Source organism: Kogia breviceps, chromosome 1, assembly GCF_026419965.1.
Source record: "Kogia breviceps isolate mKogBre1 chromosome 1, mKogBre1 haplotype 1, whole genome shotgun sequence".
NCBI classification, from domain to species: Eukaryota; Metazoa; Chordata; class Mammalia; order Artiodactyla; family Physeteridae; genus Kogia; species Kogia breviceps.
The window spans coordinates 169,662,790-169,682,812 of NC_081310.1; the positions used below are offsets into that span (position 1 = coordinate 169,662,790).

General features: G+C 38.6%; 1 protein-coding gene and 1 long non-coding RNA gene across 7 annotated transcripts in view; one reads left to right on the forward strand and one right to left on the reverse strand.

Annotated features, from left to right (window-relative positions):
* Positions 1–20,023, reverse strand: part of ZNF684 (zinc finger protein 684) — a 57,833-nt gene that overhangs the window by 12,666 nt on the left and 25,144 nt on the right. For 2 of the 6 annotated variants that reach the window (XM_067010576.1, XM_067010579.1), the window contains exons 1-4: positions 19,798–19,938; positions 18,347–18,384; positions 13,148–13,274; positions 12,728–12,847 (exon numbers count right to left, since the gene is read on the reverse strand). In XM_067010576.1, coding sequence (XP_066866677.1) covers positions 12,728–12,831 — 104 coding nt within the window. In that variant the 5' untranslated portion in view covers positions 12,832–12,847; positions 13,148–13,274; positions 18,347–18,384; positions 19,798–19,938. Of the gene's footprint in view, positions 1–7,000; positions 8,579–12,727; positions 12,848–13,147; positions 13,275–18,346; positions 18,385–19,797; positions 19,960–20,023 lie in introns of those variants that run through there. The other 4 variants (XM_059044265.2, XM_067010619.1, XM_067010593.1 and 1 more) reach the window with 4 other exon arrangements.
* Positions 32–6,523, forward strand: LOC136792353 (uncharacterized). Its single transcript, XR_010836011.1, has 3 exons — positions 32–127; positions 3,846–3,999; positions 5,570–6,523. It is a non-coding gene; the product is annotated as an uncharacterized lncRNA (long non-coding RNA).

Genomic DNA, 20,023 nt, shown 5'->3' on the forward strand with positions numbered 1-20,023 from the left:
CTACATTTCCCATAAGGCTCCTGGAGTTTTATGTCCGTAAGGCCTCAGGGATTTCCTCTTCATCTAGCGGAGATCTCTAGTTTGATGTTGTTTGGGCTTCATGAAGAATCATATTGAAAAGAAACGTGTACGTAATTTTTACTGATTAATATAAACGTGACATATAGAAAACATGTGCCATATAGACGTGGTAAATAGAAAACAGTAATTTATTTAAAGGAAGAGTTTCTTCTTTCATTTTATTTTTAAAACGAATTAAACTTAGTAACACTGTAATAACATATCATCTGTAAATAGTTTTAAAATCTAAACTATGTAAATTAATGTATTAGATCCCTGTTAAAAAGGTTTTTAGTTTCAGACAGCTTAGTTATGAGTATGTTTCAAAGCTTTATTACAATCTAGTTGTAAGGGAACAGCAAGAGGGCAATTTCAAGTTTCACTCAGGGAAAAGAGTTTATATAGGAAAAGAGAAGGGTTACATAATCGTTGGCGAGCTATAAAAATGAGAGTGTATCTAACAGGCATCAGGTTGGGTGGATAACTAGTTTCATAACAAGTCTTAATTCAATTAAAGTCATTTAGAAATTGCTTGTCAGGAATGACCATTTTTTCCCAGAAGGAAGTCATGAATTATGGTATGCAAAAAAAAAAAAAACAACCCTTTTCCCGGACGAGGTTTGGGACAATTTCTCTTCTATAGGTTTCTTCAGACCTTTCTCCTCCACCCCTCAGCCCCAGCTCTCTCTTTTTTAAAAAAAGTATTTATTATTTATTAATTTTTTAATGGCTGCATAGGGTCTTAGTTGCGGCACATGGAATCTTTCGTTGCGACATTGGGGCTTCTCTCTAGTTGTGGCCCACAGGCTCAGTAGTTGTGGCCCACAGGCTCAGTAGTTGTGGTGCATGGGCTTAGTTGCCCCGTGGCATGTGGGATCTTAGTTCCCTGACCAGGGATCGAACCCATGTCCCCTGCATTGGAAGGCAGATTCTTAACCACTGGACCACCAGAGAAGTCCCTTTTTTTCCTTTTTTTTTAAATGTGTGTATACTGTCAGGCCTTATCGTAAGCATATATCTAATATTCATTCAACAAAAACATGTTGCCTGAGTTCCTGTTATATACCAGACATTGATTTGGGTATGGAGCAGTGAGCAAAACAGACAAAAATGCTTGCCTCGTGGAGCTAATGTTCTATTTTATTAGATATTGATAAATGCTATGGAGAAAAACAGTGCAATGAAAGGGGATAGGCAGTAGTGGAGGGCTGCAGTTTTAAACAGAGTAGTCCAGGAAGGCCTCTCTTAGGAGATATTTGAGCAAAGACCTGAAGGAAATGAAGTTGCCAACTTATGCCAGATGAAAAAGGGTTTTAGGTAGAGAAAACAAAGACCTGAAGCAGAAAGTGCCAAACACATTTAAAGAACAGCAAGGGGGGCCATGTACCTGGATAAGGGAGAATAATAAAGAGGTAAGGAGGGGTGAGGGCCCAGATTGTGGAGGGACTTGTAATCAATGTAAGGACTTTAGCTTTTCCTCTGAGTGAAAATAGAGGCTTCTGGAGAATTTTGAGCAGAGGAGTGGCATGGTCTGACTGAAGTTTTAGTATGATCACTCTGGCTGCTGCGTGGAGAATAAACTGGAGGAAAGCCAGGGTACAACCAGTTAGGAGGTCATTAGAATAATCAAGAAGTGAGATGATGGTGTCTCAGACCAAGTAGTAGCAGAAGAGCTAGTGAGAAGTAGTTGCATTCAAGGTCTAGTTTGAAGGCAGACTCGATATTGATTTACTGTAGATCATATATAAGGTATGAGAGAAAAAGGAGACTCAAGGATGATTCCCAAGTTCCAGGTGTGAGCAAGTGAAAGGATGGAATTGCCATCAGATGAGATGGAGAAGGCTGCAAGAGGAGCACATCTAGGGAGAAGGAGAGAGAGCATGACCTGTTTTGAACATGTTGAGTTTGAGATGCTGATAAGAGACAACCAGGTGGTGAAGTTGGACAAATATGCTTGAGTTCAGGAGAGATGTCTACAAGAAATACATTTGGGAGATATCATTATATAGATAGACTTTAAAACCATCAGACAAATGGGGTCACCAATGAAGAGCATATAGAGAGAGAAGAGAAGAGGTCTGAGGATAGAGCCCTGGGATATTCCCAAGTTGAGAGTTTGTAGAGATGAGAAGGACTCAGCAGGGAGACTGAGAAGGAGAAATCAGTGAAGCAGGAGGAGAACCAGGAGAATGTGGCTGCTGTAAGCAACGTGGAAATAAATGCTTCACAGAGAACCGAGGGCTACATTGCGTCCTAAGCTGTTAATAATTAAGGCCGACGACTTGGTCATTGGATACAGCAAGTAGAATGTTATTGGTGACCTTTACCAGAACAGTTTCAGAGGAGTGGTGTAGGGGAAAGCCTATTTGGACTAAGTTTAAGAGAACATGACCTGAAAAGTCTAGATTGGGGGAATTTCAGTGAGACAAAGAGATGGTTTCTGTGGAAAAAAAAAATTCAAGAAGGAAAAAAAAAAAGACAGAAGGGGAATGGGTAGATTAACAGAGTGCTAAAACTAGCACTTTGGTGAAAGTTTGATGAGGAACAGGATATTATTTCCCCTGAAAATTATTTAATTACCATTTTTCCCTTTGTAATTAAGTAATTAAGGGAAAAATGGTAATTTTACAATGTAGAAATGTGGTGGATGCCACCCTAACCAAGTAATTAAAGTGACCAGTAATGGGACTTCCCTGGTGGCGCAGTGGTTAAGAATCTGCCTGCCAATGCAGGGGACACGGGTTTGAGTGCTGGTCCAGGAAGATCCCACATGCCACGAAGCAACTAAGCCCGTGAGCCACAACTACTGAGCCCGCATCCCACAACTACTGAAGCCTGTGCACCTAGAGCCTGTGCTCTGCAACAAGAGAAGCCACCACGATGAGAGGCCTGTGCACCGCAATGAAGAGTAGCCCCTGCTCACCACAACTAGAGAAAGCCCACGTGCAGCAACGAAGACCCACCTCAGCCAAATAAGTAAATAAATAAATAAAAATTTAAAATAAAATAAAAAAACTAAGATGACCATTAATAAGACAAGTTTGACATTGTGCCCCGTGACATGAAATACTAAGAATATCACTTACGTGATATACTTGCCCAAATGCATAACTTGAATCTAATCATGAGGAATCATCAGACCAACCAAAACTGAGGGGCACTCTACAAAATAACTGGCCTGTACTCTCCCAAAATATCAGTGTCATGAAAGATGTTGAAAGGCTGAGGAATTGTTCCAGATTAAAGGAGTATGAAGAAATATGACAATGAAATACAATGGGTAATCCTGGCTTGGATCCTGGACCAGAAAAAAAAATTGTTAAGAAAAACATTATTGGTTTAAATGCAGTGTGGTAACTTGGATTGGATCCTAGATAAGAAAAAGGACATTTATTGAAAAACTAGTGAAATATGAATAAAATCTGGAATTTAGTTAATTGTGATAAACCGGTATTGGCTTCTTAGTTGTGCTCTGGTAATAAAAGATGTTAACTTTAGGGGCAATAGGTGAAGGATATATGAGAACTCTTGGTACTAGCATTGAAACTTTTCTGTAAACCTAAAATTATTCCAAAATTAAAAATTTCTTTAAAAAAGAACAATATTGAGACAATTGGGGAATTTTATGGATGATAGATTAGAGAATAGTATTATACCAGTGGTAATTTTTTAAAAATTTTGATCATTGAACTGTGGTCATATAACAGAATGTCCATATTCAAAGGGGTGAAATGTTATTTGACATCTTCTCAGCCTCACTTCTCCCTTTTTTTTCCTGCCCACAGCATGCAGCTTGCAGGATCTCAGTTCCCCAACCAGGGATTGAACCCAGGCCACTGCAGTGAAAGCCCAGAATCCTAGCCACTAGGCCACCAGGGAACTTCCTCTTCTTCCTTCTTTTGGGGGACTACTCTGCTCCTATTACATGAGATCTTGGTGGTAATGTAAATCAAAGTTTTCTGTGGTATCAATCTGTCTTTTCAGTGGTATGCACTAGCTCACTGGAAATAATATGCTTTTAGTTTTGCAAAGGAAATTACTAAAAGACTAAAGTTCTTCTAAAAAAATAAGAGACCATAGTTTCTTCCTCATCATAGGTGAGTTTAACACATTTGCAATTAATATTATTATTGATATGCTTTTATTTATTTCTACTTTGTTTTTGGCTTTCTATTTATTATCTCGTTTTCTGCAACTTTCACCTTTCCCGCTCTGTTGGATTTATGAAGTTTTCATTATTGCCCTCTTCAGATTTTTAAGTTACACATTATATTTCTGTGCTTTTCTAGTTACCCTTACTTTTTTCACACCTTTATAAAGCCTCAACTCTCTTTTGCCAGAACTCAAGGACTCCTAAACTTAGATCTGCCTTTTCCACTTTTTCTGTTTTCTTTTCTTTCTTTTTTTTTTTTTTTTTTTTTTTTTTGCGTTACGCGGGCCTCTCACTGTTGTGGCCTCTCCCATTGCGGAGCACAGGCTCCAGACGCGCAGGCTCAGCGGCCATGGCTCATGGGCCTAGCCTTTCCGCGGCATGTGGGATCTTCCCAGACCAGGGCACGAACCCGTGTCCTCTGCATCGGCAGGCGGACTCTCAACTACTGCGCCACCAGGGAAGCCCTGTTTTCTTCTTTTCATTATACTTTTTGTATTTGATTCTTAAAAATTCGCATATATGATATAATCAGAAAAAAATGAAGTTTCATTGGGGAGAAAATGCCCTATCTGCCATCTGTGTATAAATAAAAGAGAAAGAAGGTATTTTTCAGTGATCTTTTTATAAAGTAAAGAAAGAAAGAAAATCTCAAGGTATGACAAACTCTTAGAAGTGGGAAAAATCGAGGGAGTTCTCATTTAGATTGTGTATGGCTGTTTCAGCCACAGAATACAAATAGACTAGGGAGTTCTGGGAATCTGAGATGTTTGGATGGAACTAAGCATAGTTTTGGTTTTCTTCTTGCCAAAATCTTGTATGGCCTAAGCCAATGAGCTCAGTGACAAAAACTCTCAAGGTGGCAGTATATATTTGTCCAGTAAGGAAGTATATATATATATATTTTAAATTTTTGGCTGCATTGGGTCTTTGTTCCTGAGCGTGGGCTTTCTCTAGTTGCAGCAAGCGGAGGTTATCCTTCGTTGTGAACGGGCTTCTCATTGCGGTGGCTTCTCTTGTTGCAGAGCACAGGCTCTAGGCGCGTGGGCTTCAGTAGTTGTGGCACATGGGCTCAGTAGTTGTGGCTCGCGGGCTCTAGAGTGCAGGTTCAGCAGTTATGGTGCACGGGCTTAGTTGCTACGCGGCATGTGGGGTCTTCCTGGACCAGGGCTTGAACCTGTGTCCCCTGCATTAGCAGGCGGATTCTTAACCACTGTGCCACCAGGGAAGCCCAAGGAAGTATATTTTAACTTGCTCTACTGTATTCCTTCTTCCACTTAAGGGGTGAATTAATTTATGGAACCTAGATAACATGCTTCCTGACATATTACAATTAAAATTCCCTTGTTTTATTCGCAGACCATCGCACACCTCTTGCCACCTCGACCTACACAGCTGCTCTTCCAAGGGGACCTCACATCATGCCGACAACAGTAGAGCTCCCTACTGCCTCCTAATGTGTGTCCTCTTCCTGTAGGCTTACATAGTTTGGAGTTTTTCAGATGAGAAGCATGGGCATGGGAAGGGGAGATAGGATGGGAATGGAAAGCACCAAGTAGGGTAAAACAAGGATCATGTAGGAAATGAGAGAAAACTGTTGAGTTGAAAAAAAAGGGCAAGTCCCGTGACTATATATACCTAAAGAATTCCTTTCAATTCCAAAAGAAAGAAGGTAACAGAAATTTCTGAAACTGCAAGAGTGTAACCAGTATGCCACCTCCTAAAACAACTGGGAAAGTGTTAAAGAAAAAAGGTATTCAGTGACATTTGTTAAAGATGACAAATGACAAGACAGATTTTACTTAAGACCAGTGTGATAGGTATAGGGACCACTGCCATGGGATTTTAGTTGGGGAGAGATTGCGCTCAACTCTGAATACACCATACACAAGTAGGAGTTTATAGCTAAGGAGTAGGGTAGGCGTCAGTGGGTGGAAAATTACTAAGAGAAAACGAGTAAGGAAGGTTCTGGCTGAATCCACCTAACAGGATTCCTGCTGAAGACAGGCCAGGGTGATGAGACATCACCTGAAGGATGATGGAGGATGAGGAACCTGATCAGATATTGAGGGTGCAGGGTTCTGGTTAAAATGACTCAGCAGCGTTCTTGCTAAAACTAGATTTTACAAGTAAGTGTGCAAGTGGGCCTTGGAAAGTTTCAGGAGCCTGACTAAAGTTTGGTCAAGCAAAAAAGTCAGTAAATAATTTAGATCCTTAAGTGCTAGTATGCTTGTTCAAAAAAAAGCACTATCATTCATTTATAATCATTACTCTTCAAAAAATGGCCAATGAGAGAAAAACAATGTAATATAGTAACTGAGCTTAAACTTGAAAAGGCTTGATTTCTGAATTTAGGTTCAAGCTGTTTTGTCACAACTTAAGAAAAGGCATAAAAGTTTTTTGACATTATCAAAGAATATTGTGAACAGCAGTAAAAACTGTAGCTTAAATATCGTTTGGTTCATCCTTTTAAGGGAATATGTGGAACTTACAAAATGTCACTTTCCAAAGTGAAGTTGCTAAGCAAAAAAAAAATGTGCTCTTTTCAACTCAATTAATGCTGCCTGTGCTGTCACATGGTAAATTCCAGGCACCCCTAGGAGCTAAACCTGTATCAATTTCTTACAAGAAAACAAAAAATAGGCCCCAAAGCTCACTCCCTGAAAGTTGCAAAGTATCATGACACTCTAGTTTATTAAAATGAAATGTAGATGATACCCTAGTTAACTACTACTTGAGGTATGCTTACACCTTAGGTAAATACATCAATGAAAAAGAACAGGAATATTTGAAGGGCAAATGTTTTATTTACACACTTATTTAAATACTTCTTTTCCTCAACTGAGCACTTACTGTAATACAGAATACAACTGCTTTCCCCCTCTCAATTGATATCTTGTTAAATTATACATATGTGTAATTCTATACATCTTTATAACAAGTTTGAGAATGAGATTCAGTAACACTGCCATACCCCTTAAAAGTGCCAGCAAATGGGTGAAAATATTACTGAAATTCATACTACATATTAAACCACGTTTTCACTTGCATGTTACTGTTAGGATTGGAAGAAAAAAATGGTGAAATTTACTGCAGAAACTCTTAATAGATATAATTTAATATAATATATAATATAAACATATTTTATACTCACACTTGCATAACTGTATAATTTGTTATAAAAATTAAAAATCAGAGATGGTAAATGTAGTTTTCACTGATTCCTTGATTGTTTAATTTATGCTTACTTTCCAAGCTCTATGTGCATTTATAAATTAACTTTTTCTGTGATCTTTTCTCTAAAAACTTTATTATCACTTGCAGAACATGATTGGCATTGATTTTTTTAATGGGAATTTATTCTTCCAGTTCATTCAGATTGGTGGATTTCTCCTCACTATAAATTCTCTACTTAATAAGGTTTATCAAATATTTAAAGTTTTCTCAGATTCATAAGTGAATATTACATATGAATTTTCTGATGTACAATAAGATTTGACTTCTGGGAAAATGCTTTCCCACATTTGCTACATTCATAGGGCTTTTCTCCTGTATGAATTATCTGATGTCTGAGGAGATGAGACTTCTTGATGAAGGCTTTGCCACATTCAACACATCCATAAGGTTTCTCTCCTGTGTGAATTCTTTGATGCGTAACAAGCACAGAAGTGTTGCCAAAGGCTTTGCCGCATACAATGCATCGATAGGGTTTCTCTCCTGTATGAAATCTAGAGTGTTTATAAAGGGATGAACTATACCTGAAGGTTTTCCCACATTCCTTACATTCAAATGAGTTCTCAAGTGTATGTGATTTCACGTGTTGAGTAAAAGAGGAGTTCCAGGTGAATGATTTCCCGCATTGACTGCATTCATAAGGCTTCTCTCCAGTGTGGAGTCTCTGATGGACCACGAGTTGTGCTTTATGCGTAAATGCTTTCCCACAATCACTGCACACAAAGGGTCTCTCTCCATTATGTATTTTCTGATGAGTTGTAAGGTGAGCCTTCCTGCTATAGGCTTTCCCACAGTCGTTGCATTCAAAGGGTTTTTTTCTTGTATGATTTTTTTCATGTCTAATAAAATGAAACTTCTTTTTGAAGGCTTTCCCACATTCACTGCATTCATAACAGTTTTCTCCAGTATAACATCTATTACAATTAAGTAAGTCTGAAGTAGGTTGCAAACTCTTCCTATATGACTTACATTTATATGATTTTTTTCTTGTAGGATTAAGACTTGTGCTCATATTATAACCATGAAGTCTCTTCACAGTCAGAATTTTATTGAACATGAAAAAAACTGAATTCAAAAAATTGTCTTTGCTTTCCTGCTGCTTATCTGATTCATCAATAAGTGGGCAGTCAGCTTCTAAAAAGGAGTACAGTGAAACATTCCTAGTTAATCTTTGCCATCAACAGTTATAGAAACATATATGATTTCAAATCTAGTCTCTCATTCTGAAACAAATCTGTATTCGCCTTCCTCCTGAGCTTTAAGAATAAAAATGCTAAAGAGGAAATGGGAGCGCAGAATGACAATGAGAACAGATGGCTTAACTTGTGACCTGAGGAAAGATAGTAAAATAGCACAAGGTACAGTAAGGAGGGTAAAAAGGAAATCAAAAAGTTGCTCAATTGCTCAACAAGGGCATATGGTTAGCTCACAGAATGAAGTGAGCCCACTGTGGAGATGTGATCAATGGACCGGGTAGCCAGGGGAACAAGAGACAAGGGAGTTAAGGGAAAATATCAGAGGGAAAACTAGATTTGGAGAAGGGAGATCAGAATCAGGGTCCTTACTACCTAATTCCTAGATTACCCAGGTAGAATAGCTCCTTATTTCCCTCATTCATATCTCCTTTTCCTCTTGATCATCTGGCACAATGTCACTTCCCTTCAGGAACATTCTTCTATCTCCAACTCCCTAACCTCATCCAAACCACGGCTGAGACATATCTGTAGACAGGGCTCCAACTCTACTACAGCTGGGATTCATTCTTACACGTACTTGTAAGCCCAGGAACACAAAGGTCTAGCAGGTCATTCGAGAGTGTGCTATTCTTAGCCCAAGCACAGATTCTATCTGCTTGTTACCATTTTTATTCAGACTGAGTTTTGATATATGACAAGTACTGCTTTTACATCCTCTTTCAATCTGCCTAGCAAACCAGAAAGCCTCTTTGCTCCTGAAGTCACATTTTTAGATTCCTAGTCTCAAAACATTATAAATCCCAAATCCACTGTTCCATTAAAAACAAAAAAAATTAGGGAGGGGGTTATAATTCCCCACTCCTGAATTTCCTTCCATGAGGAGTTACTACAATACCCCTAGCCTTTTGCTTCATGCCTTATCTTCTGTGGAGCTGGCTGAATAGTGGGCTATAGCCATTAATACACATTTCTTTATTGAGTGGTTCAAAATGTGCGGACTGGGTTCCTGTCTTCTTTCCTCTCTACTTCAACCAATGAGAAGCAGCATCCTGTGTTACCTTGGCCAACAATAAACAACTGAAGAATCCAGGTTAATCAGCCTGGTGAAGAAAAATATGCAATACAATGAATTCACTCATGGTATCTAAGCATGCACTGCTCTAGCCCTCAACAAATACCTACTTCTGTTCCAAGGATTCTAGATTCTAAATAGCTACAATCATTTGCTCATGTTCCTTCCCCACCTTAACTTGCCCTCCTTCATCTTCTCTCATCCTATCTAGTATTTAGATATCCTTTAGGGAGGAGCCATTGTTCCATGATCTTAAAAAAAAAGGCTCCTCCAGTCTTTTCCTACTTTAAACTTTAGGCTCCATTTTCTCTGAACTTCTAAGACAGTCATCACTGCTGCCTAAACCATTTATTTTGACAACTAACTAGATTAAAACCGCAATGTTACTGTGCATTGAACAAATGTTCCACATTCATCAAATTTTAAAATATATGGCTATGTTTTACCTTTTCAACTACAATTTACACACCTGGAAAAACAATTTTTTTTTTTCTTTATTTGAATCCTTCTCAGGAAACATTAAAAAGCCTTGTTGAATGAAAGGATAAGAAACATCCCCACAACCCCTAACTTTACAAAAATGAATTAATTAAATATTCATTGAATGTCACGATGTGCTCATTAATGGTGTAACTGGACTTTCTCTTCAGGGAGTAATCATGAGAAAACATGCCTTAAAGCCACAGGTTTTTTTTTTTTTAAAGTCTTAAAAGCCACAGGATTAAAAAAAAATCTAAGATAGTATATGTCAAGTTTTCGTGACAGAGCCATAGTAGAGTTGGGATGGGAATTCAAAGAAGGCAGAGATCAATGTAGGCTAAAGTTACCATGAAATAGGAGAAAATTGAATTCAGACTTCATAGCATGCTGGTTTTGAAACCGAGTGGGGCCTTGAGGGGCTCCCAGGCACTGAAACCGTGAGGCCTGGGCACTGAGGCCTCCTTTTGTCCACCATTTCCTCCAGGCAAGACTCCAGCCTCCATGACTTTCCCTGAGTTCCAAAAGGTGGATTTGAACAGTTGCTAATCGAGGGAGGAGCAGCTAAGAAACCACCTGAGGCAGGATTAAAGGGACCAGAGAAGCTCATCAAGATTCAGAGAAGACCACCTGAGACTGAGGGAGTGCAAGCCCTTCACACACCCTGATTTGTCAGGACCCCACCTTTGAACCCCTGTTATAAAGCCCTTAATCAAATCCTCTGGGGGAGAGACACATAGTTTTTCAAGGCAGAAGCCCAGTGTGTCTCCCTTTGCCTGGCAAAGCAATAAAGCTATCCTCTTCTCCTTCACCCAAAACTCTGTGATTTGATTCAGCATCACTGTACAGAGAGGCCGAGCATTCGGTAACAGTTAGTTAGATGGAGTACATCAGAATCAAAAGAACTGATGCGGAAAAGAAAACTGTGTACAGAGGATGGTACAGAGGATGCTAAAGAGGATGATAAAGGGTCTAATTGCATGGAATAGGGAAAAGACAGTTCTGGATAAACATGGGATCACATACAGAGGGATAAGCCATTTAAATACCGTAATGCAGGTTATACAGGAATAACATGTTTGTCAGAAGAGTGACAAGCAAAATGAAATAATTCAGATAAATCTTGCAAGAACATCTAAGATAAACCAGAAAGTAGGCTGGAATTGGCAATATAAGTATTTACATAAACAGCCAAGATACCATATCAGGAGTTAAAATTCATTTGGTTTATGCCAGTAGTAACTGGGGTTCCAGGGAATCTAAAACACATTTAATTGGTATCTTAATCATTTGAAACATACTTCTTTTATGGACTCTGTGCAAAGGGAAGATTTTATTTTGAGTCAGTCTTGGATAAACTAATAGTTGAAATTATAGGTAGTAAGTCACAATAGTGTTTAAGGAGAAATTCTTAAGAGAAAAAGCCCAATTGCTTACCACAGTGATTTTGTGACTACAGAGCAGCAGGCCAGTCATTACCTTTTATTGTAAGGATAAAGGTAAAGGGTTGAAGAATATTAAAAATTGGTTACTATGAAAAAACAGACAATAAGGCCAGGTAGGGTAAAATTACGGGAATGGAAAGCTGGCGAGGCAAAGATGGTGGAGATGGCACAAAATAAATAACTGTAGTCTTTAGAGTGATGAAGTTTCTGAGGGAGTTACTGTGGACAGAATTTCAGAAGATGGAAGAGAAGTCAAACAGCAAACTGTGAATAAGCTGTGAGAAAGGGTGAGGGCAGATTAGTGAGGAACTAATTTAAATAAAGTTGGAGGACAATTTCCAAAAGATATCAATATTATCAAGTGAAGCAGAAAGATGCACTAAAAAGTAGATACCCCAAGTTAGCTGTAAGACTAAAGACAAGCAAGGTAGGGTACACAGGGGGAGTATATGCTGCAAGAAAAGGAACAAGTTTTTTTAAAAAAGGAAAAAAATTAGGAAGAACATATGTTACAAAAGTTTTGAAATAAAAACAACTAACATATGCTGAACACTTACTGTCTGCCACTATATGAAGGGTTTTGCTTGTACTAACTCATATAATCTTTACAAAAACCTGAAGTAAAAAGTAATATTACCCCTATTTTATAAATAAAGTTGTGCTATAAAATAATTAGGATAGACAGAGGTTGGTGGAATAAGACTTCAAATCCACATAATTTGACTACATTATTAGAAATTAATGTATGGAAAGATCGGCCATCATGTTGAGGAGGGAAGAAGAATGAGGATTCTAGGAACTAAAAACCAACAAGCACTTCGATGGAACAGGCAGCGTGAGGAGCCAGAGCAGAGAGGAAGGACATCCTCCCACACAAGAGCTGAGAAACAGAAAGAGCAGCCACGTGGAAGAGTGGAAGTGAACGTGTCATCTGGGGATCTGAGGATGTTGTGTCAGGTGTACCCAGTCACTTTCAAAGGTGTGTGGTTTTAAGAGGTGCTTCCTGCAAAGTATTTCAGAGGTGCCTGTCCCTCACTCACCAACTGAGATCTCAGTTCCAGAGACTCCCATCTACCTGCTTTCTCTGACTCACCTGGAGAGCGCCAACGTGGGTTCTCTCCCTCCACCATCCATGGCTCTTGTCCTTGCTCCACCTTGAAGATCACTTTTGTTTTGGTGACTGGAAACCCTATTCATGGGAAACAACACAGAACTGGGGACAAAGTGCTAGGAACAAACGACTACCTCACAATCGGGTTTGCCTCCTGGAGTCTGAGGGCCTGTGAAGATGACAGACAAGCTTTAGAACAGAAAAGACCCTTCTTCATTTGGGAGGCAGAAGCATTAAACAAATTATCTGATCCCTAAAGGGGATTAAGAATCTTTGACCACTAAAATTCAGGGACAAACTTACTAATGCTTCAGAATGTTCACAGCTTTCACAGGTCTTAAAAGAAGGGCACTATTAAAACATAATGAGTTACACTGAAAAGTTACCACCCACTGTCCTTACCCATTGAGATGAGGTTTCTAAAGTTCTCCAACATCACATCCCAATACAAGGTTCTCTGATCACAGTCAAGCAGCTGCCACTCCTCTGGGGTGAATTCCACAGCCACATCCTGGAGTGTCACTGATCCCTGTAACAGTACATGGATCTTCAAACTAAAGTGTGCATCATTTGGGGACTTGTAAGAGAATCATGACAGCCTCTTAGGATCATATCATGTTCATTATTGAGTTTTCAGAAAGTAATGTATGATAACTACTGTACACCTGATTCAGAAATATACTTTGTGATAGAAACAAAAATTATATTAAAAATATTCAACTAGTGCCAGGATAATTCAATGGGGGAAAGAATGGTCTTTTAAACAAATGGTGTTGGAACAACTGGATCTCCACATGCAAAAAAATGAAGTTGGACTCCCCTCAACACACACACCTCACATCATATATAAAAATGAACTAAAGGTGGATCAGAGACCTATGTGTAAGAGTTAAAACTAGAGGTGACCCTTGAACAACTTGGGGGTTAGGGGTGCCAACCTCCCCACAGTTAAAAATCCACATAATAACTTTACAGCCCTCCATATCCGTGGTTCCACAACCACGAATTCAATGAAGCACAGGTCATGTAGTACTGTAGTATGTATGTATTGAAAAAAATCTGCATATAAGTGGACCCACACGGTTCAAATCCATGTTGCTCAAGGGTCAACTGTATATAATTCTTAGATGAAAACAAGGGAGTAAATCTTTATGACCTGGGATTAGGCAATGGTTTCTTACACATGACAGAAAAAGTGTAAGTGACAGAAGAAAAAAAAATAGATAAATTGGAATTCATCAAAATTAAACATTTTTAAGCTTCAAAGGACACCATGAAGAAAGTGAAAAAGACAATTCACAAAATAGCAGGAAATATTTGTAAGTCATGTATCTAAAAAGAAAATTGTATCTAAATTATAAAAAGTATTCTTACAACACAACAATAAAAAGAAAACCCAATTTAAAAATGGGCAAAGGATTTGAACAGACATTTTTCCAAAAACAGATATGGTCCATAAGCACATGAAAAGATGTTCAACATCATTAGTAAATACAAATTAAAACCACAATGAGGTATCACTTTATACCCACTAGGATGGCTAAAATCAAAGGCAGACAATGACAAGTGTTAATAAGGATAGGGAGAAACTGGACCTCTCATACATTGATGGTAGAACTGTAAAATGATGCAGCGACTACGGAAAACAGTTCAGGAGTTCCTCAAAATGTCAAACATAGAGTCACCATATGACCCAGCAATTTTTCCTAGGTATATACGCAAAAGAATTGAAATCATACATCCCCCCACCCAAAGAAAAAACCATACACAAATGCCCATAGCAGAATTATTCATAATAGGCAAAAGTGGCAACAATATGGGTATCCATCAACTAATAAATAGATAAACAAAATGAGGTACATCCATATGATCCAATATTATTCAGCAATAAAAAGAACTCTACAACATAGATGATCCTTGAAAATTTTGTGCTGGGTGAGAGAAGCCAGCCACAAGAGATGACATATTGTATGGTTCCATTTGTATGAAATGTTCAGAATGGGCAAATACATATAAACATAAAGTAATTCAGGGCTGGGGGAAGGAAGGAATGGGGAGTGACTGCTAATGGATATGGGGTTTCTTTTGAGAGTAATGAAAATGTTCTGAGATTAGTGGTGATGGTTTCACAATTATGATAATATACTAAAAAAACCCACTAAATTGTATATATTTTAAAGGGGTCAATTTGTAATATGTGAATTATGTCTCAATAAAATTATTTTAAAATATTACTTATATGTTCTTCATTCATTCACTCATACAATATTCAATGAGGACATATCAAGACAGTACTAGAGATACAAAAAAGAATAAAATTATTACTGCCCTCAGAGATCTTACAATCTATTAGACACTGCAAAACAAACATGTAAAGGTAATAAGATGTTAGAGGGGCTATAAGGTTAATAGGCCAGACTCACATAAGCATAATAAAATAGAAAAATACAGATTTTTTAATATGATAAAATATATCCTCTCAACCATAAAGTCAAAATCATGTTTAACTTAAACTGAAATTAAAAAGGCATGTGGCAACATGCCTACTGCAAAGAGATAGTTAAGACCATATAAAGCAGGTGTCAGCAAACTACAATCCACAGGGTGACCACCTGTGTTTGTAAATCAAATGTAACTGGAACATAGTTATGTCCATTTGTTTACTTCAACTACAAGAGCAGAGTTGAGTAGTTGCCACAGAGGTTATATGGCCTTCAAGCCTAAAATATTTACTACCTGTCCCTTTAAAAAGTAAAGAGAGGGACTTCCCTGGTGGTCCAGTGGTTAAGACTCCTTGCTCCCAAAGCAGGGGGCCTGGGTTCAGTCCCTGGTCAGGGAACTAGATTCACATGTCGCAACTAAAAAAGCCTGCATGCCACAACTAAAGATCCTGCACATGGCAACGAAGATCCCACATGCCACAACTAAGACCCGGTGCAGCCAAATAAATAAATAAATAAATATACTTTTTTTTTTAAAGTTAAGAGACTAGGCAGGGTTTACCCCAGGAATGCACAGATAGTTCAATATAGGGAAATATATTAGAAATTCTTTAAACTGCTATATTAAAGAAAAAATATTTTATTGACAGGTATAAAAAAATGATATGAGGAAAATAGTTCCCAATTTATGAAAACAATCTTAACAAGCTAAAAACCCTTAACTTGATTTAAAAAGCAAAACAAAACAAAAAAACAACTATCTACCAGATTACAAGAGGAATCAGTAAGACACTGGAAGCATTCCCACTAAAACTGGAACAAAGATTTGGGCTAGAAATTACATTCAAAATTATAGTTATTAGAAGTCCTGTCCATTGACATAAGACAGGAAAAAAAAAATGGAGCCTACATATTAGGCAACAAGGGACAAAACTCCATTTGAAGAGTATATGATGGTCTATCTAGAAAATCTAAGAATCAATTAAAAAACTCTTGGACTTAGTAAGAGTTCTGTAAGTTGACATAAAGTCATATAGATAAATCCATACTTTCCTCTACACCAGAATAGCCAATTAGAAAATATAATGAAAAAAGATCTATTCTATTCTCAATAGCAACTTAAACCATATGTAAGAATAAACATCATAAGAAATGTAAAAGAATTACCATAATAAACCTATAAAACTGTAATGAAGGACCAAAAACCACTGAATAAAATGAAGAACTCACAAATAACAAATGCTGGAGAGGGTGTGGAGAAAAGGGAACCCTCCTACACTGTTGGTGGGAATGTAAGTTGGTACAGCCACTATGGAGAACAGTATGGAGGTTCCTCAGAAAACTAAAAATAGAATTACCATATGATCCAGCAATCCCACTCCTGGGAATGTACCCAGACAAAACTATAATTCAAAAAGATACATGCACCCCTATGTTCACAGCAGCACTATTCACAATAGCCAAAACATGTAAGCAACCTAAATGTCCATCAACAGATGAATGGATAAAGAAGATATGGTACATACATACAATGGAATATTACTCAGCCATAAAAAAGAATGAAATAATGCCATTGGCAGCAATATGAATGCAACTAGAGATTATCATACTAAGGGAAGTCAGTCAGAAAGAGAAAGACTAATACCATATATCACTTATATGTGGAATCTAAAATATGGCACAAATGAACCTATCTACAAATCAGAAACTGACTCACAGACATAGAGAACAGACATGTGGTTGCCAATGGGGAGGAGGGGAGGGAGAGGGATGGACTGGTAGTTTATGGTTGATAGATGCAAACTATTACATTTAGAATGGATAAACAACAAGGTCCTAACGTATAGCACAGGGAACTATATTCAATATCCTGCGATAAACCAAAATGGAAAAGAATATGAGAAAAGCATGTCTCTACATGTATAACTGAGTCACTTTGCTGTACAGCAGACATTGGCACAACATTGTAAATCAACTCTACTTCAATTTAAAAAAATGGAGAACTCATTATTGAAAACTTATGAATTTTCTCCAATTAATCTAAAAGTGTAATGCAATCACAATAAAAATACCTAACACACCCCCTTATGGACAACCTGATTTTTAAATTCACATGGAAGAGAAAATGCTCAAGAATTGTTGAAGACTCTGGAAAAGGAGCAAGGTTTACTTATGGATCCAGGTGAATATTAAAAAGGATATGTACCTGGACTTACAAATTGAGTTCATATAGCACTTCTTGGCACTACGTTCTCTGCTTATTCTAGGGAACACTCTAAGAAAGTCACAGGAGGGACTTCCCTGGTGGCACACTGGTTAGGACTCCACACTCCCAGTACAGGGAGCCTGGATTCAATCCCCAGGCAGGGAACTAGATCCCAAATGCATGCCTCAACTAAAAGTTTGCATGCCACAACCAAGGAGCAGGCGAGCCACAACTAAGGAGCCCGCCTGCTTCAACTAAGACCTGGTGCAACCAAATAAATAAATTTTTAAAAATAAATTTAAAAAAAGAAAGTCATAGGAAAACTGATGTTATATTTATCACAGGATTGTTACTGTCAACATTGTTTCTAACACTATCTCTATGAAAACCCATTGTGGGAATCCCCTGGCGGGCCGGTGGTTAGGACTCGGCACTCTCACTGCTGGGGTGCGGGTTCAGTCCCTGGTTGGGCAAGTAAGATTCCACAAGCCTCGGGGTGCGGCAAAAAAAAAAAAAAAAAGAAAACCCATTGTAAGATATTTTCTTTGGAGAATTGTGCCAGGAAAAAATTTACTTATCTGGGGAATTGTTCTGCTTTATTATCAAGGACAAAGCCAGTACTTTAAAAGGTTGGTTATCCATTTTCTATGATCACCAGAAAGAATGGGTATACATATGCAGCTCCAACTAAGTGCAGAACCTATAATCTGGATATCAACTTAGCACTTTTGGACCTGATCTATTCAATTTACGTTTTCCCTGACTATACATTTCCTTTTTATTATGTGATGGTTTTTTTTTTTTGGCTGCATCGCATGGCATGCAGAATCTTAGCTCCTCGATGGAACCCGCGCCCCCTGCAGTGGAAGCACGGAGTCTTAACCACTGGACCGCCCGGGAAGTCCCTATATGGATTTTTAAAGAGATTTAAATAGCAATAAATGGATGCCTTACCTCTAAGTTGACCATTTCTGCAGCTCTTACACAGAGATCTATGAAAGTAGAAATGGGGAAGAGAGTAAAGACATGAGAAACACCAGGACTGCAATGTAGAACCCTGCTCTATGAAAACAGAAGCACACACACTGCAGTCTCAGAAAATGCCACCAGTGGGAGAACCACATTTCTAGCAAGTCAGAAAAGTCTACATTTTATAAGCAATGATCTCTGTGTTATTAATATATGGAGCTTAGATAAGTATCTTGTATATTTCTGTCCTACAGACCTAACAGCAAGTCGTTAACCTTTAAACCAGTGACTTTTTTTTTCTCCCAGAAATGTATCCTAAGTAAATACAAATACTTGTATCCTAAGTAAATAATGAATGAGTTAAAAGGATAACTAAAAGCCTGATCTCCGAAGCTCAGTATCTTTAGAAGTCATTCCTTCCTGTGATTCTCTGGTCTCTGTTCTGTAGCTGGAGTAAGAGATCTCAAATAGGTTTCTTGAGAAGGCTGGATCCAGGGACCCGGCGTGGGGGGGCGGGGCGGATTTTTTTTTAAGCTGGAGTCTTAAGTTTAGACTCTAAATCTGTTTCTCCCTCTCCCTCCTCCTCCCCCTCGGAATTCACCATCTCCTATGAGCCCAGTCTAGGCTTTTTGAAATTCCAGCCAGCACTGCTACGGCCCTAGAAAAGCTAAAATGTGCAAGATGGACTCCCAGCTTTATTTCGTCTTCACTGGAAAATCTGAAGATTCACCAAGAGATCCTTACAAAAAAAAAAAAAAAAAAGACACACCGAATTTTACTCAGCATACATTACTCAAATATTTCAAAAGGAAAATATGTCCAACGCTTTGTTTTGCAGGGTTTTTTTATCTTGCGAAAAAAATGAAATTTGAAGAAAACTCATCTGGATTTGAATCTCAGATCTTCTACTATACTAAACTGTTTGAGTCTAGGCAAGTTAACTTCACCTCTCTCAGCTTCAGTTAATTCATATGCAAAATGGAGAATATTTACTTCGGATGATTGTTGTGAGAATACCCTAAGAGTGCATCGAAGTTTCTCTAGAAACACTTTACTCCTAGATCCCTTAACATAGTTTAATTTTAAACCATTGTAAATGGTTTTAAATGGTTCTGGTACGGCCAACTGTGCTCCTGTAATCAGGGAAGGTGTAGTTTGATGCACAGACTTCTACACTGTGTCCTTTACTTGCAAGGGCAGGAATGCAAACTGAAATTGCTCTAGCCCCACCCGGGATCTAGGAACCCTCTGAGTGGTGGTAGGGCCCTTCTCTTGCTTTCTCTGAACTACTCCAGAATTGGACAGGACCCACACCCCAAACACGAAGTCACCGCACGTGAGAGTTTTAAGGTTTTATTTTCAGTTCGGTAAGCCAATAAACCGGTCCCTTTCCTCCCGCCCTTCCCTTATGTCCCCCAAGTTCTGCAGAGTCATACCTGCCAGTCTTTCACTGCCACACTCCCAGCTCCGAATCAAAGCTGGAGATCAGGTTACGGAGATCTCCCAGATCTGGGAGAAACCCCCACTCTCACTTCATACAGTGCTGGTTGGAAAATTACAGACTACAGGCTACTGCCCCACTGCGCGTGTGCGGAAGTAACTGCCCACCCAGAGATTCCCAGGCTCCCCCGCGGTGCAGGCTATTCATCGGGCACTACATTT